This window comes from Dromiciops gliroides, chromosome 2 (assembly GCF_019393635.1).
Source record: "Dromiciops gliroides isolate mDroGli1 chromosome 2, mDroGli1.pri, whole genome shotgun sequence".
NCBI classification, from domain to species: domain Eukaryota; kingdom Metazoa; phylum Chordata; class Mammalia; order Microbiotheria; family Microbiotheriidae; genus Dromiciops; species Dromiciops gliroides.
In genome coordinates this window covers 563,922,187-563,944,460 of record NC_057862.1, presented here as the reverse complement: position 1 = coordinate 563,944,460, position 22,274 = coordinate 563,922,187, and the positions used below count along the sequence as shown (strand labels likewise).

The 22,274-nt window shown below is 36.6% G+C and overlaps 1 protein-coding gene across 3 annotated transcripts in view; it reads left to right on the top strand.

Moving 5' to 3' along the window:
* The window catches only part of MACROD2 (mono-ADP ribosylhydrolase 2), a 2,303,223-nt gene that overhangs the window by 2,051,226 nt on the left and 229,723 nt on the right, over positions 1–22,274 (top strand). For all 3 annotated transcript variants that reach the window (XM_043982733.1, XM_043982732.1, XM_043982731.1), the window contains exon 9: positions 4,336–4,417. In XM_043982733.1, the coding sequence (XP_043838668.1) occupies positions 4,336–4,417 (82 nt within the window). The remainder of the gene's footprint in view (positions 1–4,335; positions 4,418–22,274) is intronic.

Genomic DNA, 22,274 nt, shown 5'->3' with positions numbered 1-22,274 from the left:
TCCTTTCTCAAACCTCTCCTAGCTTTCCCTCCCCCCCACCCCCTTCATAGCTGAGGTCCTTACCTCATATTTAAAAAAAAAAGAGTTGATGACATTCATTATGAGTTCCTTCTTCTCCCCTCTTCCTTATCTCATGTAATTCTTATGCCTTTTGCCACTATATCCACCTTCACCTCTGTCTCATGTGAAGATGTGGCCTTATTCCTTACTTACCAAGATTACAAGGGAAGTAAAAAAATAGGAAAGAACTTTTGAAGCCAGTATCTCTGATAAAGGCCTCATTTCTCAAATATAGAAAGAACTACATCAAATTTAAAAAAAAATATAAGTCATTCCCCAATTGATAAATGGTCAAAGGATTTGAACAGGCAGTTTTAGACAAAGAAATCAGTTATTGATAATCATATGAAAAAATGTTCTAGATCATTATTGATCAGAGAAATGCAAATTAAAACAACTCGGAGATATCACCTTATACCTATTAGAATGGCAAATATAACAAGAATGGAAAATATTGGTTGTTAGAGGGATTGTGGGAAAACTGGAACACTAATCTACTATTGGTGGAATTGTGAAGAGATTCAACCATTCTGGAGAGAAGTTTGGAACTATGCCCAAAGCACTATAGAATTGTGCATACCCTTTGATCCAGCAATACCCCTAATTGGTTTATATCCCAAAGACTTCCCCCAAAAGAGAAAAAGACCTATTTATACAAAAATATTCATAGCAGCTCTTTTTGTGGTGGCTAAAAATTGGAAATCAAAGGTATGCCCATCAATTGGGGAATGGCTAAACAAACTGTGGTAAATGATGGTAATGGAATATTACTGTGCAGTAAGAAATGACAAACAGGACAACTTCAAAAAAGCTTGGAAAGACATTATGAAATGATGTATTAGGAAGTGAGCAGAGCCAAGAGAACAGTGTACACAGAGACAGCAATATTGTTCGATGAAGAACTATGAATGACGACTATTCTCAACAATACAATAATCCAAGACAATCCCAAAAGGATATTGATGAAACATACTATCCACCTCCAAAAAAAGAACTGATATTGATGGAACAGACTGAAGCATGCTATTTTTCACATTCTTTCATTAAGTGACAAATATGTTGATGTTTTGCATGATCATATATGTATAACCCATATTGGATTGTTTGCCCCCTTGGGAAGGGGAACGGGAGGGAGGGAAGGAAGAATAGAGATTGGAACAGAAAAATAAAAATTAAAATGTTTAACCTGAAAAAAAAGGACTTCTTTAGTAGTTTCCCCCTCTTAATCTCCTCTCCCTCTCTTCTTAATCCTTTATAATCTGGCTTGCAAACTCATCATTCCACTGAAACTGCTCTTTTCACAGTTATCAACTATGGTTTAATTGTCAAATCAAATGGCTTTATCTCAGTCCTCATTTGCCTTGACATCTCTGCAACTATTGACACTGATCACCCTCTTCTTGATACTCTAATATTTCTAAGTTTGGGGGACATTGCCGACTCCTGATTCTCCTCCTACCTATCATGTTGCTCCTTCTCAGTCTCCTTTGCCAGATCCTCATCAAGATCATCCTTTGTAACAATAGGGCTCACATGGGGCCCACTAGCTAGGTGGTGCTGTCGATAAAGCACAGGCCCTGTATTCAGGACAACCTGAGTTCAAATCCGACCTCAGACACTTCACACTTACTAGCTGTGTGACTCTGGGCATGTCACTTAACCCTCATTACCCTGTCCCCCCCCCCCAAAATAAAGAAAGTTTCCACAAAAACAAACCAAAAAACCCAATAGGGTGCACAGAAACATGATTCTGTCCTGGGTCCTCTCCTCTTCTTCCTATATACTACTTCACTGGGTGATCTCTTCAATTCAAATGGATTCAATTATCACCTCAATGCTGATCATTTTCAAGTCCCCCTGTCCTTCCCCAACCTCTTTGCTGTACTTTAATCCCACATCTCCAACTGCCTTTCACATACCTCAAACTGGATGTCCAGAAGACATCTTAAATTCAATATGTGAAAATGGAGCTTATTATCTGCCCCTTCCCACTAACTTCCTTATTACTGTCAAAAGTAATACCATCCTCCAGTCCTTCAGGCTTGCAACCCAGCAGTCATGCTCAATACTTCACTATCTCTCCCCTGACTCTTATTCAATTTGTTTCCAAGGGTTGTCAATTTTGTCTTTGTAACCTCTCAAATATGTCACCTTCTCTCCTCTGACACCATCACCATTCTAGTGCTGGCCTTTATCAACCTCACACCTAGATTATTGTAATAGCCTGCTGGTGGGTCTGCCTGTCTCAAATCTCTTGCTACTCCAATCCATCCTTCATTCAGTCAGAAAGTGATTTTTAAAGCACAAGTTTGACCATGTCACTCCCCTACTCAATAACCTCCAATGGTTCCCTATCATTTCCATGATCAAAACAAGATCCTCTGTTTGGCAGGCAAAGCCCTTCATAAACTAGCCCCTCTCCCTTCCCAGTCTTCTTACACCTCATTCTCCACTACATGCTCTTTGATCCAGTGACACTGGTGCCTCTTTGCCATTCCATGAAAAAGATACTCCATCTCTTGACTCTGTCATTTTCTCTGATTGTCCCCCATCCCTACAATGTTCTCTCTCCACCCACTGGTTTCCCTGGCTTTCTTACATTTTCAACTAAAACCCCATCCCCTATTGAAAGCCTTTTTCTTTTTCTCTTTCGTTCTTTCTTCCTTCCTTCCTTCTTTTTTTCTGCAGGGCAATGAGGGTTAAGTGACTTGCCCAGGATGATACAGCTAGTAAGTGTCAAGTGTCTGAGGCTGGATTTGAACTCAGGTCCTCCAGAATTCAGGGCTAGTGCTTTATCCACTGTACCACCAAGCTGCCCCCAGGAAGCCTTTTTCTAATCCCTCTTAATTCTAGCACCTTCCATCTTTTGTTCCCTATTTGTACTGTACATAGTTTGTTTAAACATATTTGTTTGCATGCTGTCTCCACCAATAGATTGTGGGTTCCTTGAGGGCAGGAACAATCTTCAAAGTATATTTATCTCCAGTGCTTAGCAAAGTGTCTGCTATATAGAAAGCACATCGTGTTTACTGAATGACAGAATACCTGTAGGAGGTACACTGCAGTTTTAGTAGTCCAACTAAAGACTAAATCTTTGTTGAGGATACTATTTTAGGGCTACAGATTTTATTTCATTCTTTATCAATTGTAAGAGATCTTAGATGGATGTTGACCTCAAACACTGGAGCGTCCATTTGTTGAGTCTTATGATCTGGGTCTAAGCCAGCTCTCATGGTATTACTCCAAGCTGCCACAGAAGCTGGAAGCCTTTGCCAGCTTGGCTCTATGTCCCATTACTTGGGGAGATAAAAAGGTGGAGCATCATATGTCCCCAATTAGTCTCTTCCTGCCAGTTCCGAAGAGGAAACTTTACTTGATTTTCTTTTTGGGGTTTGGATGAATCATTTGGTTGATTATTAGTGTCTGCTAGGTAGCCTAAGATGGCATACAAAAGACATTCTCCTCTGTCTTCTTCAGAACATGAAATTGGGTCACAAATTCAAAAGCAGACACACAGAATCTATTCAGCAGGCAATGTCTCAGCAGCGATGTTTTCCCCCCTCAGAATTTTTCAAATAAATTCTTTCCACAATTGAAAATCTTGTTTTTTTAAAAAAATGAGTCTGTGCACATAGTATTTTACTTTTACACTGGCATTTGTATTTTGAACCTGTATGTGCTATATTGAAAGTTTTATTGACCTCATGTCCCTGTCATCTAATTAACTTTTATTTCTGTTGCCTTTCTGAGTGTATTAAGTTGAAAGCAAATGGCTTCATGTAAATTAAACTGCAGGAAAGCTTTTTGAGCCATTCTACAATACTAAGAGGTTCAGGAAATACATTTCTTCAACAAAGGCAGACTGAAAAAGCTCTTTGCTTACCCATTTATTTTATTGTTATCCTTCTAGACAACTCTCATGTGATTCTTCTATCAAACAGAAAGGCTACCTACCCTGTCAGAATACTGTATCTCATTTTTAGCCCTCTACAAGGTGACTTATTGCCATTTATTATTTTTATTAGATTTATGCAGCCTCTTTTTCTCCAAAGACCTCATGGTGGCATATACATAAACAGTAGACATTTACTTCAGATCACATTAAGCTATAAGCATGAATGATTTTGCCATGTTAAAAAGAAACATTGAACAGGAACAAATAAATGAACAACAGACAAGCCTTTTAATTTGTTCACATAACAAGGTCATATTTACCAAAAAAGTCTCAAGAGTTTGGCATAAGTTTTTATCGTAAACATCTTTTGTTTCTTGTAGATGGACCGGATCATCTTTTGTGTCTTCTTGGAAGTTGACTTCAAAATTTTCAAGAAGAAAATGAGTGAATATTTCCCTATAGGTATGTGAAAAAATTAATTTCTTTTGGATTGAGTACTGAGAGATAAAACTGACAGGATTTGTCATTGTCTCTGTTTCTATGCCATTTCATCTCCTTAACATGATTATTTTCTCCTTAAAACAATCACATATAAAATTTCCATGTACATTCATCTCAAGCAACATGTACTGTCTTTCCTTACACCTACACTTATTAATTTCCCACTCTTTGGGGACTGCATTCCCCACTCTATAGTAGTTCCACTTGGGACTAAATACTGGGAAAACTTCATGAGTTAGAACTCACTTATATTTTCAATGAAAACTCAGTACTTGAGTTGTCCTTGTACGAGAGAGAGAGAGAGAGAGAGAGAGAGAGAGAGAGAGAGAGAACAAGAGTGAGAGTGTGAATGCTCTAGAAGGAAGGAAGGAGGTAAGAGGAAAGAAAGAAAGAGAGAGGGGGAAGGGAGGGAAGGAAGGAAGCAAGGAAGGAAGGAAAAGAGAAAGAAAGAAAGAAAAAGAAAGAAAGAAAGGAAGGAAGGAAGGAAGAAAGAAAGAAAGAAAGAGAAAATAGCAGAAACCAGATTTTTCTTAGAGCACTTGGGGAAAAGTCAGTCATTCATATTCTAACACACATCTATTTAAAACTTAAGAAAACCTAAGGGATATTAAAGAAAGTAGACTCGAGTAATTGATCTACTTTGACTGATTGTATCATTAGTTAGATTCTGTTTATTTCTATCAATTTTTTTCCTCCAGAATAACTTTTCCTGCCTCTTATTTCTTTGGCTTATTTAATGCCTTGTTATTTTTATTGCACTGTTAAAATAACATTGTACAAAGTGTCTTCATTAGAGGTGGCAAGAGTGGCTTCCAGGAAATTTCAAGCCAACTTGTACACTGTTGGTTCAGACTTTTCTGACAGCATCCTTTTGAGATTTACATTTCCATTAGAAGTGGTCTTTTATTTAATCGGTGACTTTGGCAGGTGTGAGGGTGAATGAATGACTGCCTGAACAAACTTACCCCTCTTAAGCAGTCCATCACACTGAAACAGTAGAATAGGAGGGAATGCAAGGAGATTAGAGGAAGAAAGTTGTAGCAGTCCAGAGTATGCTCACACTACCACTGAAGAGGCTCAAATCTTTATTTCAAAATAAAGGAGGATGAAATCCTTCTAGCTAATTTTAAGCTAATGACTCCAATGGTTTCCAACTTATTTATTGCTAAATAAACTACCCAAGCACATACAAATTAAGGGACCTGGTTATTTCTGTAACATGTAGAGGGTTATATATCCTTAACTAAGATTAAGTTCATGATCATAAACTCCTTGAAGGTAGGTATACTGTCTCCAGTGTAAATTTTCCCATGAGATTGTAAGTTTCTCATGAAGGATGTAAGCTTCTTCAGGAGATGAGCTTTAAAAAATGTTTTGGTCTTTGTTCCCCAGTGGTGGTTAAAAGAGTACAGAGCACATAATAAATCTCTAACAATGTTGAGTTGAATTATAGAATCTTATACTCAAATTGGTGGCTTTTGTCTGATTGTATTTCCCCTTAAACCACAGTTAAATAACCTAACCCTATATTTTGGGTTTCCTTCTGTGGGATTTCATAATTGCATGATAAAGTTGTCTTGCCATCTGGCCTGCCTTGTGCCTGACAGGAAGCACTTAACAGATCAACAGATCAATTAGTTCTTAGATTGGGATTATTTTGGATTTTTCTTCCACAGTTTTTCCAGTGAAAACCAATGTATCCACTTTAGCATGTGAGAATTTTAAATAATTAAATTAATTTGAATTATTCATTCTTATAAATATCCACCCATCAAGATTATTTCCTATAGCTAGAAGCTAAACCTAACTATACCTTTAAGTATTTTTAAAATCCACCCCCTGAACCATTTTAGAAGCCTTGGATATATTAATAACAATGTAAACAAATTAGTAGTATATGAAACTTGCTACTATAATTCATTTTTCAAATACATCCCAGTACTCAAACTAGTGAAATTTTATTGAAATCATGCCACAATTGCATATCAGTGAATTAAGAGGCACATAATGCTCATAAAATTATTCCAATGCATATTTATGTTAAGTATATGTTACAACTAAATGTCAAGAAACTCACAAAATTTGTTGAGTAGTTATTTAATATTGACATCAGTCATTTATAAATTCTAAATATGTGATATGAGAAAAAGCAGACCTCTAATGGACTGTTTGATTGCTAAAACAGGTGATATAAATTCTGTTCAGATAGCATGAATTCATGGATGATTCATAACTAAAATATCTCTGGTAAAATTAATTTATTGAAAGTGGTTCTTTTTTTTTACTATCTTAACTAGGATTTCTCTTCTTAATAGACTATAACTAATAGTTTAGAGACAGGCTATTTTTAAAGCTTCTTTTTCATTATGATGTTATCAAGAAAAATGAATATTTAAATATACAAAGAGGGCTGTGTATGAGCTTCTGTTATGTAGTTTCTTTTTAAAGTCATATATATATACATATATATACAAATATTAAATTTAATACAATAACACACTTTTCCCCTATCTTAATTACTTTTTGTTTCTATATATTTACATTTTGATGATTTTTTTCTTTTTTCTATAAGTATCAATATCAATTTGGTCACCACTGCTCTTCACCCTCCTTGCAAGCCCTCCCTTGTAAAGGGCACAATAAATGTAACCAGGCAAAACAAATCTATATGCCTGCCATGTTTGAAAATACATATCAGATTTTTAACTCTAGTCAATCATCTCTCTGCCAAGAGGTTGGTTGGATGCTTCATCATCAGTCTTCTGAACTTATGATTAGCTACTGCATTGATTTACTTTTTAAGTTGTTTTTCTCTCCACTATAGTAGCTTTATGTAAAATTTTCTCCTGGTTCTGCTTATTTCACTGTGGATCAATTCCTGGAAGTATTTTCCCCCAAATTTCTCTAAATCCATCTTTTTTTTTTTTTACATTGCAATAATACCTCATTACCTTGATATTCATAATTTGTGTAGCAATTCCCTCAATTGATGGAAACATGATTTTTTATTACTTTGCTAGTATTAAAAGTGCTAAGAATATTTTTGTATATATACATTCTTTCTCTATGTTTTGACTTCTTTGGGTTACATATCCAATGGTGACATCACTGGGCCAAAATTTATGAATAGTTTGATGGCTTTTGGAGGTATTTTTCCAAATGATATTTTCATTCATTCATTCAACATTTATTAAGTACTAATAATGGGCCAGTTAGGTGGTGCAGTGAATAGAATGCCAGACCTAGAGTCAGGAGGAACTGAGTTCAAATCTGGCCTCAGATACTTACTATCAGTATGATCCAGAGCAAGTCACTTGACCCGGTTTGCCTCATTTTCCTCATTTGTAAACTGAGCTGGAGAGTGAAATTTCGAACTACTCCAGTTTCTTTGCCAAGAAAACACCAAATGAGGTAAAAAAGAGTCAGACATGACTAAAAATGACTCAACAACAAATTCTAGGGAATATGTTGTACTATGTCAAGCATTTAGAGAAACACAAAGCCAATAAAACATGCTACCTTCCCTCTTGGAGTTCACAATCCATTTTGCATGACAAAACAGACAAACAAATAAAATGCAAATTAGAGAGAGAGAGAGAGAGAGAGAGAGTGTGACACAGAGAGAGAGGAGGAGGAGGAAGAGGAGAAAGAAGAAAAAGAGGAGAGGAAAGGAGGAGGGCAGGGAGAGAGAGCACACAAAGTTTTATAACCTCAGATAAGGGAAAGAACTTAGGGGCTTGGGAAATTGGGGAAAGTTTCCTAGAAGGAGTGTCATTTGATGAGGTAGACTTTAAACCTAAGGCAACAGTGTGACACAATAGCCAAGAAATCTTACAATACCTTAAGCGAGAGAGAGCCCTAATTTCCAAAATGAGAGAATTGATTGTTCACTTGTGCTGTACATTTTTCAGATCATATATGGTGTATTGTATTCTGTGCTGAGTGTGACCATTTAGGAAGGATGTTGATGAGCTAGAAAACATAAAGAGTAAGGCACTTAGGATGCTGAAAGAAATTAATAAAAACCATCATTAATTGAAGTAATTTAGAACTTTTAGTATAGGAAAGAGAAGTTTGAAGGAAAGGTTGTTTATGAGAGTATCCTTCAAGTATTTGAAGGGTTATTATTTAAAATAAAGGTTAGATTTGTTCCTCTTGACTCCAGAGGAGGGAACTAGCAACACTGATTGGAAGCTGTAGAGAAGTAAGTTTTGGTTTGCCACAAGGAAAAATTATTGTATCTAACCAAAATAAGAATGATCCTTTACAGAAGTTAGTAGAAATCCTAGGACTGCCCTCAAGAAGAGGCTGGATAACTGTTTATTTGTGATTTAGTAGAGTGACTTTGGAGCCAGATAGAGTATGATTTATATACACTCTGAGGTGCCTTCGAACACATTCATTCATTTATTCAGTGTCTACTATGTACAAGACACACACAAAGGTAGAAATGATGCAAACTCTGCCCTCAGAGAGCTTGTATTCTACTTTTTACTAGGGAAAAGCAGCATGCACGCAAGGTACACGCACAAATATATGTCTACAAGCATCTATATATACACACTATATATACAAATATATACATATATACATGTACATATATACACATTACAAAGTAATATCAGAAAATATAACATTAATATTTAAGGTTTTCAAGAAAGACTTCTTCTAGGATATGGCCCTTCTACTGAACTTTGAAGAGATATGGTGTTGCCAAGAGACAGAGAGGAAGGAGTACATTCCAAGCATTATGGGGAAAAACAGATGGTGCAAAGGTATGATGTATAGACAATAGCAATTAGGCCAATTTGGCTGGAATGTCGTATGCCTAAAGGAAAGAACTACAAAATGAGATTGGAAGTATAGCTTGGAGTCCAGAGGTATGCATAGAACTTGGTGACATTAGAGTCAGATAGACGAGTGCTTTGGAAGCCAGAGGAATTTATTTTTCCTGTAAAGTCAACAGAAAGCTACCAAAATTTCTTGAGCTGGGGAGTGACATGGTCAGGTCTGTGCCTTACAAAGATCACTTTGGGAAGGACTAAAGAGGATAGAGATTCAAAAGAGGGAAGCCAATTTAGAGACTATTTATTATAGAAGTTTACATGAGAGGTGATGAGGGGCCAAATTAGGGTTTCTACTTGATTGGAGAAAAGGAAGGAAAGTAAGATATGCTGTGGAGATAAAATAATGGGTTCCATTTTTGATAAGTTGAGTTTGAGACACCAATGGGACATCTAGGAAATATCCAGTAGGCAACTGGTGATGCAAGAGTGGAACTCAGGAGAGAAATGTGGGTTGCAAGTATGGTTTTGTTAGTCACCTACATAGTGATAACTGAGCTCATCAAAACTGATAAAATCAGCAAGAGAGAGAGGGAATAAGGAAAGAGAAAAGAGTTAAGATAGAGCCTTGAAGGATATGCAGAGTTTGTGGGAAAAGCATGAATGAGGATGCAGCAAATGAGAATGAGAAGGAGTAGTGAGATAGGTAAGAGAAGAATTGATAGAGATGTGCCATGAAAAACCAAGAAGGAAAGGATATCCAGGAGGAGAAGGTGGTCCAATATCAAAAGCAGTAGAGAGGTCAAGAAAGATGAGGACTGAGAAAAGGAGATGGAAGTTTGCTAAATTAAATTCTATGATTTTATGTTTGTGGATAAAATGTTGAAAATTGGAGATTAGGGGAAAACAATTCTAGGACTAGGAACCAGCAGAAATATATACATGTATGTATGAAACCAAAGGGAGCATTTACATTATTAATGGGGTTCTTCAACTCTTTGAATAGGAGCAACAATCACTGCAGGGTTCTGCTTAATTCTAAGGCTTTAGCATGAACAGAAGAAGCTTTGGAATAAACTGCCAAGATCATCTCCTAATCTTACTTTCTCTACCCAGCTTTACAAGCTGCCATTTCTCTCCTTCTCCTTCTCCCTCCCTCCGTTCCTCCCTCCTTCTCTCTCTTCCTCCTCCCTATAGTAATCTCATAGCACCCTTTCTCAGAAGGTTTTCTGATCATGGCAAAATGGAATTTCATCATTGACTTTTCATGCCCAATTCTATCACCCTCCTTGAGTTCAAGAAATACCATTATGTGCATGCAGAGAGACAGATGGATATGGGAAAACTAGAAGGCAGGACCATATTGCTGTGAAAAGCAACTAAAAAGTGCCTGTCATAAGAGGGGAGTATTAATGTAAAAGGAAAGAAAATAGCAGAGCTGATTTTTGCAAACAGTTCCCTATCTTCCTGTGGGGTGAAGCGTTTTTGATTTTCTACTTCCAGATGTATTATGTGGAAGTGCAGTTTGACAGCTTTATGAAATTACCCTATACTTTAGTTTCAAATAATTTATAGTTACTGAATATCACTATATGGCCTCCAGCAAATAATATTTGTATTATTCAACTCAGAAATTCGTTTGTTCTTCACGTAAAAGGAGCATGTCATCCTGTATTTTGGATCTGTTGCCTGTAGTTTTCAGTAGAACATAAAAAACCAGGAGGATTCATTGCTTGTAATATGGAAGTCATTTTAGGATTTTCATCTGAGCCTTCACAGTGAAAGTTTAGGACATTTTTTTGCACCCTGCTCCTTTAACAATATAGAATTTATAGCCATAGGCATCTATCCTGGGTTTGTGGTGCTATAAGTAATCTCCAGAGGCCTCACAACCAGTTCCGCTTTTAAAGAGCCAACATCCAAGTTCTGTTTTTCCATCCACTCATATCTCTGATCCCAGATCCACTCACTGTCCTGAAACTAGTTCCTGTTGTGGTTAGAAGTATCTAAAGGTCTCTGACTAAGGCCATGGTATTCCTATATTCTCATTCATTCTGATTCCTAGTGCCTTGATCTAGCTGTCCTGTTTATGTGGAATTTGTACTTTAATCTAATCTTGGTTAGATACCTTTCCTTTGAGCTTTGCTTTCCTTCCCATATTTTTTACCCCTAATAATGACCATTAGTCCCTATTTTGGCTTTCTAGATTTTTAATCTCATATCTTTTATAAAAAGTTACCCACCTGATTTCCCCTGACCTCTGATGAACTGTTTGTCTGGTTCTTCCAGTCCTAGCACCCATCTGGTACCACAGTAGTGTGAGATTTAAAATTGGATATACGAGCATTGAACTTCCCCTCTAACTTTTCCCAGACCACTAAGAAAAAGAAGCCTCTGAACTTTAATCAGTGAGGGATTAGTTTTTATTGTTTGGGAATTAATTAGATAACAAAAAGGTGATACCGATGAGGGAAATAGGAAAGTAGAAATACAAATGAATAATCTTAGATCTAAATTTAGACTATATTCTTTTATAAAACTCACCGAATCCCAAATGGTCTGCCAGGCCGAGAACCAGCACCGAACACCAGATGCGTGCGCTGCCATCGCTAAGCTGAGAAGCCAGCGTGAGAGAGAGCCGACTTCTGTTCCACCCTCAGTTTTTTTTTTTAATTAATAAAGTATTTAATTTTTTTTCCCGTTACATATAAAGATGGTTCTCAACTTTTGTTTATACAAGCTTTCCAATTTCAGATTTTTTCTCCCTCCTCCCCTCCCTCCCGCCCCCCACAGCAGGTTATCTGATATAGGTTTTATATATATACACACACACACATAATAACATTAAACATCTCTCTGCATTAGTCATGTTATAAGAGAAAAATCAAAGCAATGACGAAAAACCTCAAAATAGAAAAACAACAGCACCAAAACCAAAAGAAATAGTATGATTCATTCAGCATCTATACTCCACGGTTCTTTTTTTTTTTTCCTGGATTTGGAGATCCTCTTCTATCATGAGTTCCCTGGAACTCTTCTGTACCATTGCGTTGGTGAAAATATAGTCCATCACAGTAGTTCAACACTCAATGTTGATGATACTGTGTACAATGTTCTTCTGGTTTTGCTCATCTCACTCATCATCAGCCCACGCAAGACTCTCCAGATTTTTCTGAACTCCTCCTGCTCATCGTTTTTTATAGCACAATAGTATTCCATTGTATTCATATACCACAACTTGTCCAGCCATTCCCCAATTGATGGGCATCCCCTCAAATTCCAATTCCTTGCCACCACATAAAGAGCAGCTATAAATATTTTTGTACATGTGGGTCCCTTTCCCCTTTCCATGATTTCTTTGGGAAAAAGACCCAAAAGTGGTATTGCTGGGTCAAAGGGTATGGACAGCTTTATTGCCCTTTGGGCATAATTCCAAATTGCTCTCCAGAATGGTTGGATAGGTTCACAGCTCCACCAACAATGCATTAGTGTTCTAATTTTTCCACAGCTTCTCCAACATTTATTATTTTCCTTTTTTGTAATTTTAGCCAAGCTGATAGGTGTCAGGTGGTACCTCAGAGTTGTTTTAATTTGCATCTCTCTAATCATTAGAGATTTAGAGCATTTTTTCATATGGGAATAGATAGCTTTGGTTTCTTCATCAGAAAACTGCCTGTTGATATCCTTTGACCATTTCTCAATTGGGGAATGACTTGGATTCCTATAAATTTGATTTAGTTCCCTATATATTTGAGAAACGAGGCCTTTATCAGAAGTACTGGCCATAAAAATTGTTTCCCAGCTTTCTGCCTCCCTTCTAATTTTGGATGCATTGCTTCTGTTTGTACAAAAATTTTTTAATTTAATGTAATCAAAATCATCCATTTTGCATCTCATAATATACTCTATATCTTGTTTGGTCATAAACTGTTTTCCTTTGCAAAGATCTGATAGGTAGACTATTCCTTTCTCTCCTAATTTACCTATGATATCACCTCTTATGTCTAAATCATGTATCCATTTTGACCTTATTTTAGTATAAGGTGTAAGATGTTGGTCTATGCCTAATATTTGCCATACTATCTTCCAGTTTTCCCAGCAGTTTTTGTCAAATACTGAGTTCCTATCCCAGAAGCTGGAGTCTTTGGGTTTATCACTCACTACATTACTAGTGTCATTTACTACTGTGTTTCCTGTGCCTAGCTTATTCCATTGATCCTCCACTCTATTTCTTAGCCAGTACCAGATAGTTTTGATGACTGCTGCTTTATCATAAAGCTCCAAACCGCTAACCCACCTTCCTGTGAATTTTTTTTCATTATTTCCCTGGATATTCTTGATTTTTTGTTTTTTCAGATGAATTTTGTTATTATTTTTCTAGTTCTAAAAATAATTTTTAGGTAGTCTGATTAGTATGGCACTGAATAAGTAAATTAATTTAGGTAGTATTGTCATTTTTACTATATTAGCTCTGCCTATCCATGAGCAATTGATAGCTTTCCAATTATTTAGATCTGATTTGATTTGTGTGAAGAGTGTTTGGTAGTTGTGTTCCTGGGTTTGTCTTGGCAAGTAGACTCCCAAGTATTTTATATTATCTACCATTACTTTAAATGGAATTTCTTTTTCTATCTCTTGCTGCAGGACTTTTTTGGTCATGTATAGAAATGCTGATGATTTATGTGGGTTTGTTTTATATACTGCTACTTTGTTAAAGTTGTTAATTGTTTCAAGTAATTTTTGAGTTGATTCTCTAGGATTCTTTAAGTATACCATCATATCATCTGCAAAGCGTGATAGTTTTGTTTCCTCCTTGCCTATTCTAATTCCTTTAACTCCTTTTTCTTCTCTGATTGCTAAAGCTAACATTTCTAGTACAATATTAAATAATAGGGGTGATAATGGACATCCCTGTTTCACCCCTGGTCTTATTGGGAAGGCCTCTAATATATCTCCATTGCATATAATACTTGCTGATGGTTTTAGGTAGATAATGTTTATTATTTTAAGGAAAGCTCCACCTATTCCTAAACTCTCTAGTGTTTTTATTAGGAATGGGTGATGTATTTTGTCAAAAACTTTCTCTACATCTACTGAGATAATCATATGATTTTGGTTGGTTTTCTTACTGATGTCATTGATTATGTTAATAGTTTTCCTAATGTTGAACCAGCCCTGCATTCCTGGTATAAATCCCACCTGGTCATAGTGTATTATACTGGTGATCACTTGCTGTAATCTCCTTGCTAATATCTTATTTTAAGATTTTAGCATCAATATTCATTAGGGAAATTGGTCTATAATTTTCTTTCTCTGTTTTTGCTTTGCCTGGTTTTGGTATCACCACCATATTTGTGTCATAAAACGAATTTGGTAGAACTCCTTCTTCACTTATTTTTTCAAATAATTTGTATAATATTGGAATTAATTGTTCTTTAAATGTTTGGTAAAATTCACCTGTAAACCCATCTGGCCCTGTGGATTTTTTCTTAGGGAGTTCATTAATGGCTTGTTCAATTTCTTTTTCTAATATGGGTTTATTTAAGGATTTTATTTCCTCTTCAATTAACCTGGGGAGTTTGTATTTTTATAAATATTCATCCATTTCATTTAGATTGTCAAATTTATTTGCATACAGTTGGGCAAAATAATTCCTAATTATGGATTTAATTTCCACTTCATTGGTGGTAACATCACCCTTTTCATTTTTGATACTAGTAATTTGGTTTTCTTCTTTTTTTAAATCAAATTAACCAATATTTTATCTATTTCATTGGTTTTTTCATAAAACCAGCTCTTAGTTTTATTGATTAATTGTATAGTTTTTTTGCTTCAATTTTATTAATTTCTCCTTTAATTTTCAGGATCTCTAGTTTAGTATCTAATTGGGGATTTCTAATTTGTTCTTTTTCTAGCTTTTTAAGTTGCATGCCCTATTCATTAATGTCCTCTCTCTCTTTTTTATTCGTATAAGCATTTAGAGCTATAAATTTTCCCCTAAGATCTGCTTTGGCTGCATCCCATAGATTTTGGTATGTTGTCTCATTATTGTCATTCTCTTGGATATAGTTATTGATTGTTTCTATGATTTCTTGTTTGGCCCATTCATTCTTTAGAATGAAATTATTTAGTTTCCAATTGATTTTCATTCTACTTTTCCCTGGCTCTTTCTTACATGTAATTTTTATTGCATCATGATCTGAGAAGGATGCATTTACTATTTCTGCCTTTCTACATTTGACTATGATGTTTTTGTGTCCTAATACATGGTCAATTTTTTAAATTGTGCTATGTACTGCTGAGAAAAAGATATATTCCTTTCTATCCCCATTCAATTTTCTCCAGACATCTATCATGTCTAAATTTTCTAGTAATCTATTCACCTCTTTCACTTCTTTCTTATTTATTTTTCAGCTAGACTTATCTAATTCTAGGAGGGGGAGATTCAGATCCCCCACTAGTATAGTATTACTGTCTAATTCCTCTTGTAACTCATTTAACTTCTCCTCTAAGAATTTGGATGCTATACCACTTGGCACATACATATTTAATATTGATATTACTTCATTATCTATAGTACCTTTTAGCAAGATGTAATTTCCTTCCTTATCTCTTTTAATGAGATCATTTTTGCCTGCGCTTTGTCTGACATACGGATTGCTACTCCTGCTTTTTTTACTTTAGCTGAAGCATAATAAATTCTGCTCCAGCCTTTTACCTTTACTCTGTGTGTATCACTCTGCTTCAAATGTGTTTCTTGTAAACAGCATATTGTAAGATTCTGGTTTTTAATCCACTCTGCAATTCACTTCTATTTTATAGCAGAGTTCATCCCATTCACATTCACAGTTATTATTACTGACTGTCTATTCCCCTCCATTCTATTTACCCCTCTTTGTACTTTTCCCCCCTTCTTTTACCCTATTCCTCCTCACCAACATTTTACTTCTTACCCCTACCTCCCCCAATCTGCCCTCCCTTTTTATCACCCCCCCTTTTCTTTCCCCTTTTCTCCCTTGCTTTTGTCCTCCCTTCTATCAGCCCCTCCCTTTCCCTTCCCCTTTTGCTTCCCTAAAGAATGAGCTAAGTTTCTTTATCCCAACGAATGTATATGTTATTCCCTCTTTTAATCAAATCTAATGAGATTAGGGTTGAAATAATGTTCACCCCTCCTTTCTTTCCCTCTATTGTAATAGGGTTTTTGTTCACCTCTTCATATGATATAATTCACCCCATTCCACCTCCCCTTTCCTCTCCTCCCCATAGACTCTCTTTTTAACCCTTTAATTTGTGTGTGTGTCATCACATAAAAGACGATTTATATTTATACCCTCTGTGTAAAGTCCTTCTCTCTGCCCAAATACATTTACAGTTTTTAAGAGTTATGAGTATTATCTTCCCATGTAGGGATATAAACAGTTTAACCTAATTGAGTAACCTTTTTTTTTTTCCCTCTGTTTACCTTTTTAAACTTCTCTTGAGTCTTGTATGTTAAGATCAAATTTTCTATTCAGTTCTGGTCTTTTCATCAGGAAAGATTGAAAGTCCCCAATGTCATTAAATGTCCATCTTTTCCCCTGAAAGAGAATGCACATTTTTGCTGGGTAATAGATTCTTGGCTGCAATCCAAGCTCCTTTGCCTTCTGGAATATAATATTCCAAGCCTTGCGGTCCTTTAATGTTGAAGTTGCCAGGTCCTGCGCAATCCTGACTGTGGCTCCATGATATTTAAATTGCTACTTTCTGGCTGCTTGGAGTATTTTCTCCTTCACCTGATAATTCTGGAATTTGGCTACAATATTCCTTGGCGTTTTCCTTTTGGGGTCTCTTTCAGGAGGTGATCGGTGGATTCTTTCAATGATGATTTTATCCTCTGATTCTACAATATCAGGGCAGTGCTCCTTAATAATTTCCTGGAATATGGTGTCTAGATTCTTTTTCCGGTCATGGCCTTCAGGCAGTCCAATGATTCTCAAATTGTCTCTCCTGGATCTGTTTTCCAGATCAGTTGTCTTTCCAATGAGGTATTTCACATTTTCTTCTATTTTTTCATTCTTTTGATTCTGCTTGACTGATTCCTGGTGTCTCATGGATTCCTTATCTTCTAACTGTCCAATTTTAATTTTTAAGGCATTGTTTTCTTCAGTGAGATTATGCATCTTTTTTTTTCCATTCGGCTAAATGAATGTTTTAAGGCATTGTTTTCTTCAGTGAAATTATGAACTTTTTTTTCATTTGGCTCATCTTTCTGCTTCCTTTTCCATGCTGCTGATTCTTTTTTCATAGTTTTCTGGTTTTGCTTTCATTTCTCTCCCCATTTTTTCTTCTACCTCTCTCAATTGATTTTTAAAATCCTTTTTGAGTTCTTCCAGGAAGGCTTTTTGTTCTTGAGACCAATTCACCTTCCCTTGTGAGGCTTTACATGTAGGCAATTTGAGGGTATTGTCCTCATCTGAGTTTGTGTTGGCTTCTTCCCTATTGATGCAGAAGCTCTCAATGGAGAGGGCTCTTTTTTGCTTCTTACTCATGATTGCAGCTTATTTATTTATTTTTTAAGTTGAGGTCTGCTCTGGGGGCACCAGGGTCCCTGTTTTGGGCTTCTTGTGCAGGGGTATAGGTGCTTTGTGACCGGCTTTTTACTCTGAGGCCTTTATAGTGTGTGCAGTTCGCCCCCCTGCACTTCCTGTCTGAGCGCGCTCAGTCAGGCACCTGATCCTGCCTGTCCTGTTCGTGGCCCTACAGCTGGCAATTTGCCCTCTTGGCTGGTACAGGTAGGTTTTTCTACTGTCCTTCTTGGACACCAGATTTTTGAGCCAGGTTCTAGGGGCCTCAGTTGTTCGGCTGTGGCCCGCAGCTCCTGTTGACTTGCCCCGACCTCCTCGGCGCTGGGCTGCTGCCCTGCACCGGGCCTCCCTTTTGCCCAAGTCAGATCCATCTTTTCCTGAAGTCTTCTAAATTATCTCTGGTTGGAAGACTATGTCTCTCTGTCTCTTTGCAAGTTCTGTAGTTTCAGAATCCATCCAGAGGCTTGATTTAATGTTCTTTTTGAGGGAACAGAAGGAGAGCTCAGACAGCTTGCTACTTCCTCTCCGCCATCTTGGCCCACCCTCAATTTTGAAACTGCCATCCCGGAATCACAGCATGCTTGGCCAGCTCTCCAGGCAGCAGCAGGCACACAGCCATTCGTTGCAGTCTCCTCCCCAAAAAGGTGGTCCTTCAAAAGCCGCTTCAGTAGCATGTGCTCAACTCTCAAAAGATTCAGCTAAAACTTCTGTTTTTTACCACAGTAGTAATGCTGTCTATCAGGAATATGGAAGTCATTAATATATGTGGGTATGGGGTTGGGGGGATAGATAGATAGATAGATAGATAGATAGATAGATAGATAGATAGATATACACACATATACATATATTTTTGTATATATATATATATATATATATATACACCTGCATACACACATATATTTACATATATATTCCACACTTGTGTATGCATAAGCGCATATATATACACACACATGAGCATAGATATAGATAGACATATATATGCTGTGCTTGTAAATATTTAACAACCACCTCCCCCAAAAGGTAGCCCAACACACTTTTAGGTTTAATCTACATTATTAACTGTTTATTCATCACTTTCTTAAGTGCATACTATTAACAAAATCAATCCCTGATTTATACTGTTTGCTGACTTCTGAGATATAAATGGTCAAGCTGAAAATTTAACAATCAGCTCTCTTGAACCAGTTCAAGCTGGTTCTAGGACAATTCTCTCTGATGCATATTCCAAGGAATAAAAGTTAATCTATAGAATACTAAAGAACTAGCCTATTCAGAAACTAGTTTCTCTTTATACATTAAACAACTAAATGAATTGTTTTGCTAGGCCAGTGATTATCCATTTTTTTTGAGGACTATTGATAAATGATATTGCTTTGGAATCTAAAAAATATACTTAAATTTCACAAGTCTTGAATTTCACACCAGAAAGCCAAGTTTAGTCTATACTTTCACACAGAAACATTTATGATTGAATAATAAAGCATTAGTTAAACAAACTGGCACTTACCTTTTGAAATTGAAAAATAAATGCATGAATCCCCCAAATGAGCTTCCCCACTGGGAAATTAGAATAACTTATTCACTGCCTGGTATAATCCGCTGTTACTGATGGTTTTTATTTTCCAAAATCTTAGGATAAGGAATCTTAATAAGAAAGGAACATACCAAGTTCCAGAATAGAGATACTCATCCCCAAACTCAATCACATTCTTATGGAACAACATTAGGATACTAATGAGAACTTCTTTCTCATACATATGAAAGGTATAATGGAAATATTTTTAGCATGACATGGAAACAGATTAGATGAGGGAAATGAGAAAAGTGTTGAAAAAAGATTCTGAGGTTCCAAATCTGAATGAAAGCCAAGATGGTGATGCCCACAATAGAAAAAGTTTAAAAAAATAGTATATATAGAATGTATCCTAACATAACAGGATTACATATTTAAGCTTAGAAACATCTTAGAAGTTATCTAGTTCAACTTTCTCATTTAACCGATAAGGAAGCTAAGCCTGAAAGAGGTTTGATGTGACCAAGGTCATACAAGTAGTAATTGACATAGCGAAGATTTGAAGCCTGGTTCATTGATACCAAATCCAATGTTTTTTCCTCTATATCAGTCTTACAACTTGACAAGATAATCCCAACTAATTCAATGGGTAGAGGGTTATTTGATTATTTTAATGAACAGATTGACTCATGGGACATAATTGAGAAAAATGTATTAGAAAATATGATTTGGAATTGAGAAATAAAAGAGGCCAAAAATGTGTATACTGTTCAGATGGATCATACTTTTGTGCTTGAATATTTTATTTTAGAAGAGAAATCAACAAACTAACAGGTGTTTATGAAGTTTCATGTAGAGTAGGTAATGCAAAGGTAAAATACCTGTCCTCAAGTCAAGACAGCAAGCATTTACTAAGTGCCTCCTATGTGGCAAGCACTGTATTAAGCACCAGAAATACAAAGAAAAGAAACAAAAACAAAAAGCAGTCCCTGAATTCTAAGAACTCCCAGGGAAACAGAACAAAAACAACCCCATGTAAACAAGATATATACAGGATAACCTGGAGACAATTCATTCAGGGAACACACTAGCATTAAGGAGGATGAGGAAAGGTTTCTTACAGAAGGTGGTATTTTAGCTGAAACTTAGAGGAAATCAGGAGATGGAGGTGAAAAGAGAGAATTCCAGGCATGGGGCACAGTCAGTAAAGATGCCCAGATTTGTTAGTGCATATATATGTCCATGGAGGACCAACCCTTTTCTCTTTTCTCTCTCTAGGCTGGCTCAGTCACTCAAACTTGTACTCATGCTGACAGGTGTTTTGTTTTCCCATTAGAATAGGGTGGAGCATATTGCTACAATATTGCTGTCAGGGTTCTTGATTGGGGATGCTACACAGCTATTACTTACGAGTGTAGCTCCTGGGCTCCCACTGGTGTGTTTCTCACTTAAATCAGACAAGTTGTCACCATTAAGTCCTAATCATGAAACATTTACTAAACATAATAAAAAGCAAGAATAATTACAATAATTTACAATAATTTAGTTCACATATAAACCTTGTACTATCCTACCAATACATCCAGTTTCTGTGGGGAAAAGTGAGCACAAGTTTACAAAACCTAGCAGGGGGCACATGAGTGGTGAAATTCCCAAAAATATTTCACCTCTGTAGACTATGGGCCTTCCTGTCCTTCCTCTGCTGAGGGAGCAATACACACCACAAGTTATTTACTGAGTGAAGCTGTTTCTTCACTGGCTGCTCTACTTGGACAAAAAGCTATTTCATTGGTCTCTGAAGCTGCTTTATACTCTTAGCAAAGGTAGTTCAGCTAGTCTTGGGCTTCTCAGAACTATTAAGATATGATCTTTTAGCTATACTTTAAGTAGTTTATGCCTCATAGGACAAAATTAACAGAGGGCAAGACTGACAAGTTTCTCCATTCCCCAACCTGCTCTGTAAAGCAACAGAGGATTTTTCTTCCTCCAATCATCTAAGTTCTCAGCAAAACTTGCAAAGCTCATCTTCTTGAAATAGGTTCAGGATTAAGTTGGGGACATGCAAGCTCTAAGCCATTCTCAGCTTTCATTCTAGCTGCCTTTCTACAGACAATACACTCATCTGGATTCAGCTAGGTCATATTCCTTTAAAGCATCAACACACAATCCCAGTTCTGCATCCTGTACTCAGCTAGACCTGCCTGAGCTTGTCTCGAGAATCAAAGGGGAAAATCTTTGCTCTATTTCTATATTTTTTCTTTTGTTTCTGTCTCAGATTTGTTTCTTTGATATCATGAATCTTCTTTATCAGTTTATGATCTGCCAGAAAGCAAGTTCTCTTTGTATGAGGTGAATAAACTCTTTCTTAGGGTGAGAACCCAAAATTCACATTTCTGTCATACATGCTACTAAAAGGCAATATACAGCTATTCCACAGTCACAAAAAAAGTTATGATCATCAGGATTTCCTCGTGATCAATCTCAAAGTTCCCATAATAGTTGAATAGTTGCTGTCTGTAAGGTGGCTAAGATTCTAGCTAGACTGTCTAAAAATCTAATGAGTGGTCGCCAATAAATTAGAAACTTTAGCAAGAGTTTAGACTTTTAAGCATTTATTAAGGAGCATCAGAATTTGGTGAGGAGAGAGAAAGAGACCTAGATGCCTTCATCTATCTATCTCAGGAGCCAGTATTTCTAGCTTCACTCCCCACAAGGTCCTGGTGAAAAAGAGAGGGGGGTGGGGGGAAGAGGGAGAGAGAGAGAGAGAAAGAGAGTGCCTCGCCCCTTCTTCATCCCACAAGCCTCCTATCAAAACCAGAAACATCCTATACACACACATACACACAGAGCTCCAAGCTAATTGGCTGGTAGCTTTGATTGACAGTACCCACGAGCAAACATCACTTCCTTGTGCCAAGAAACTGACCTTCCAAGCCACATGTCTTGCCCTC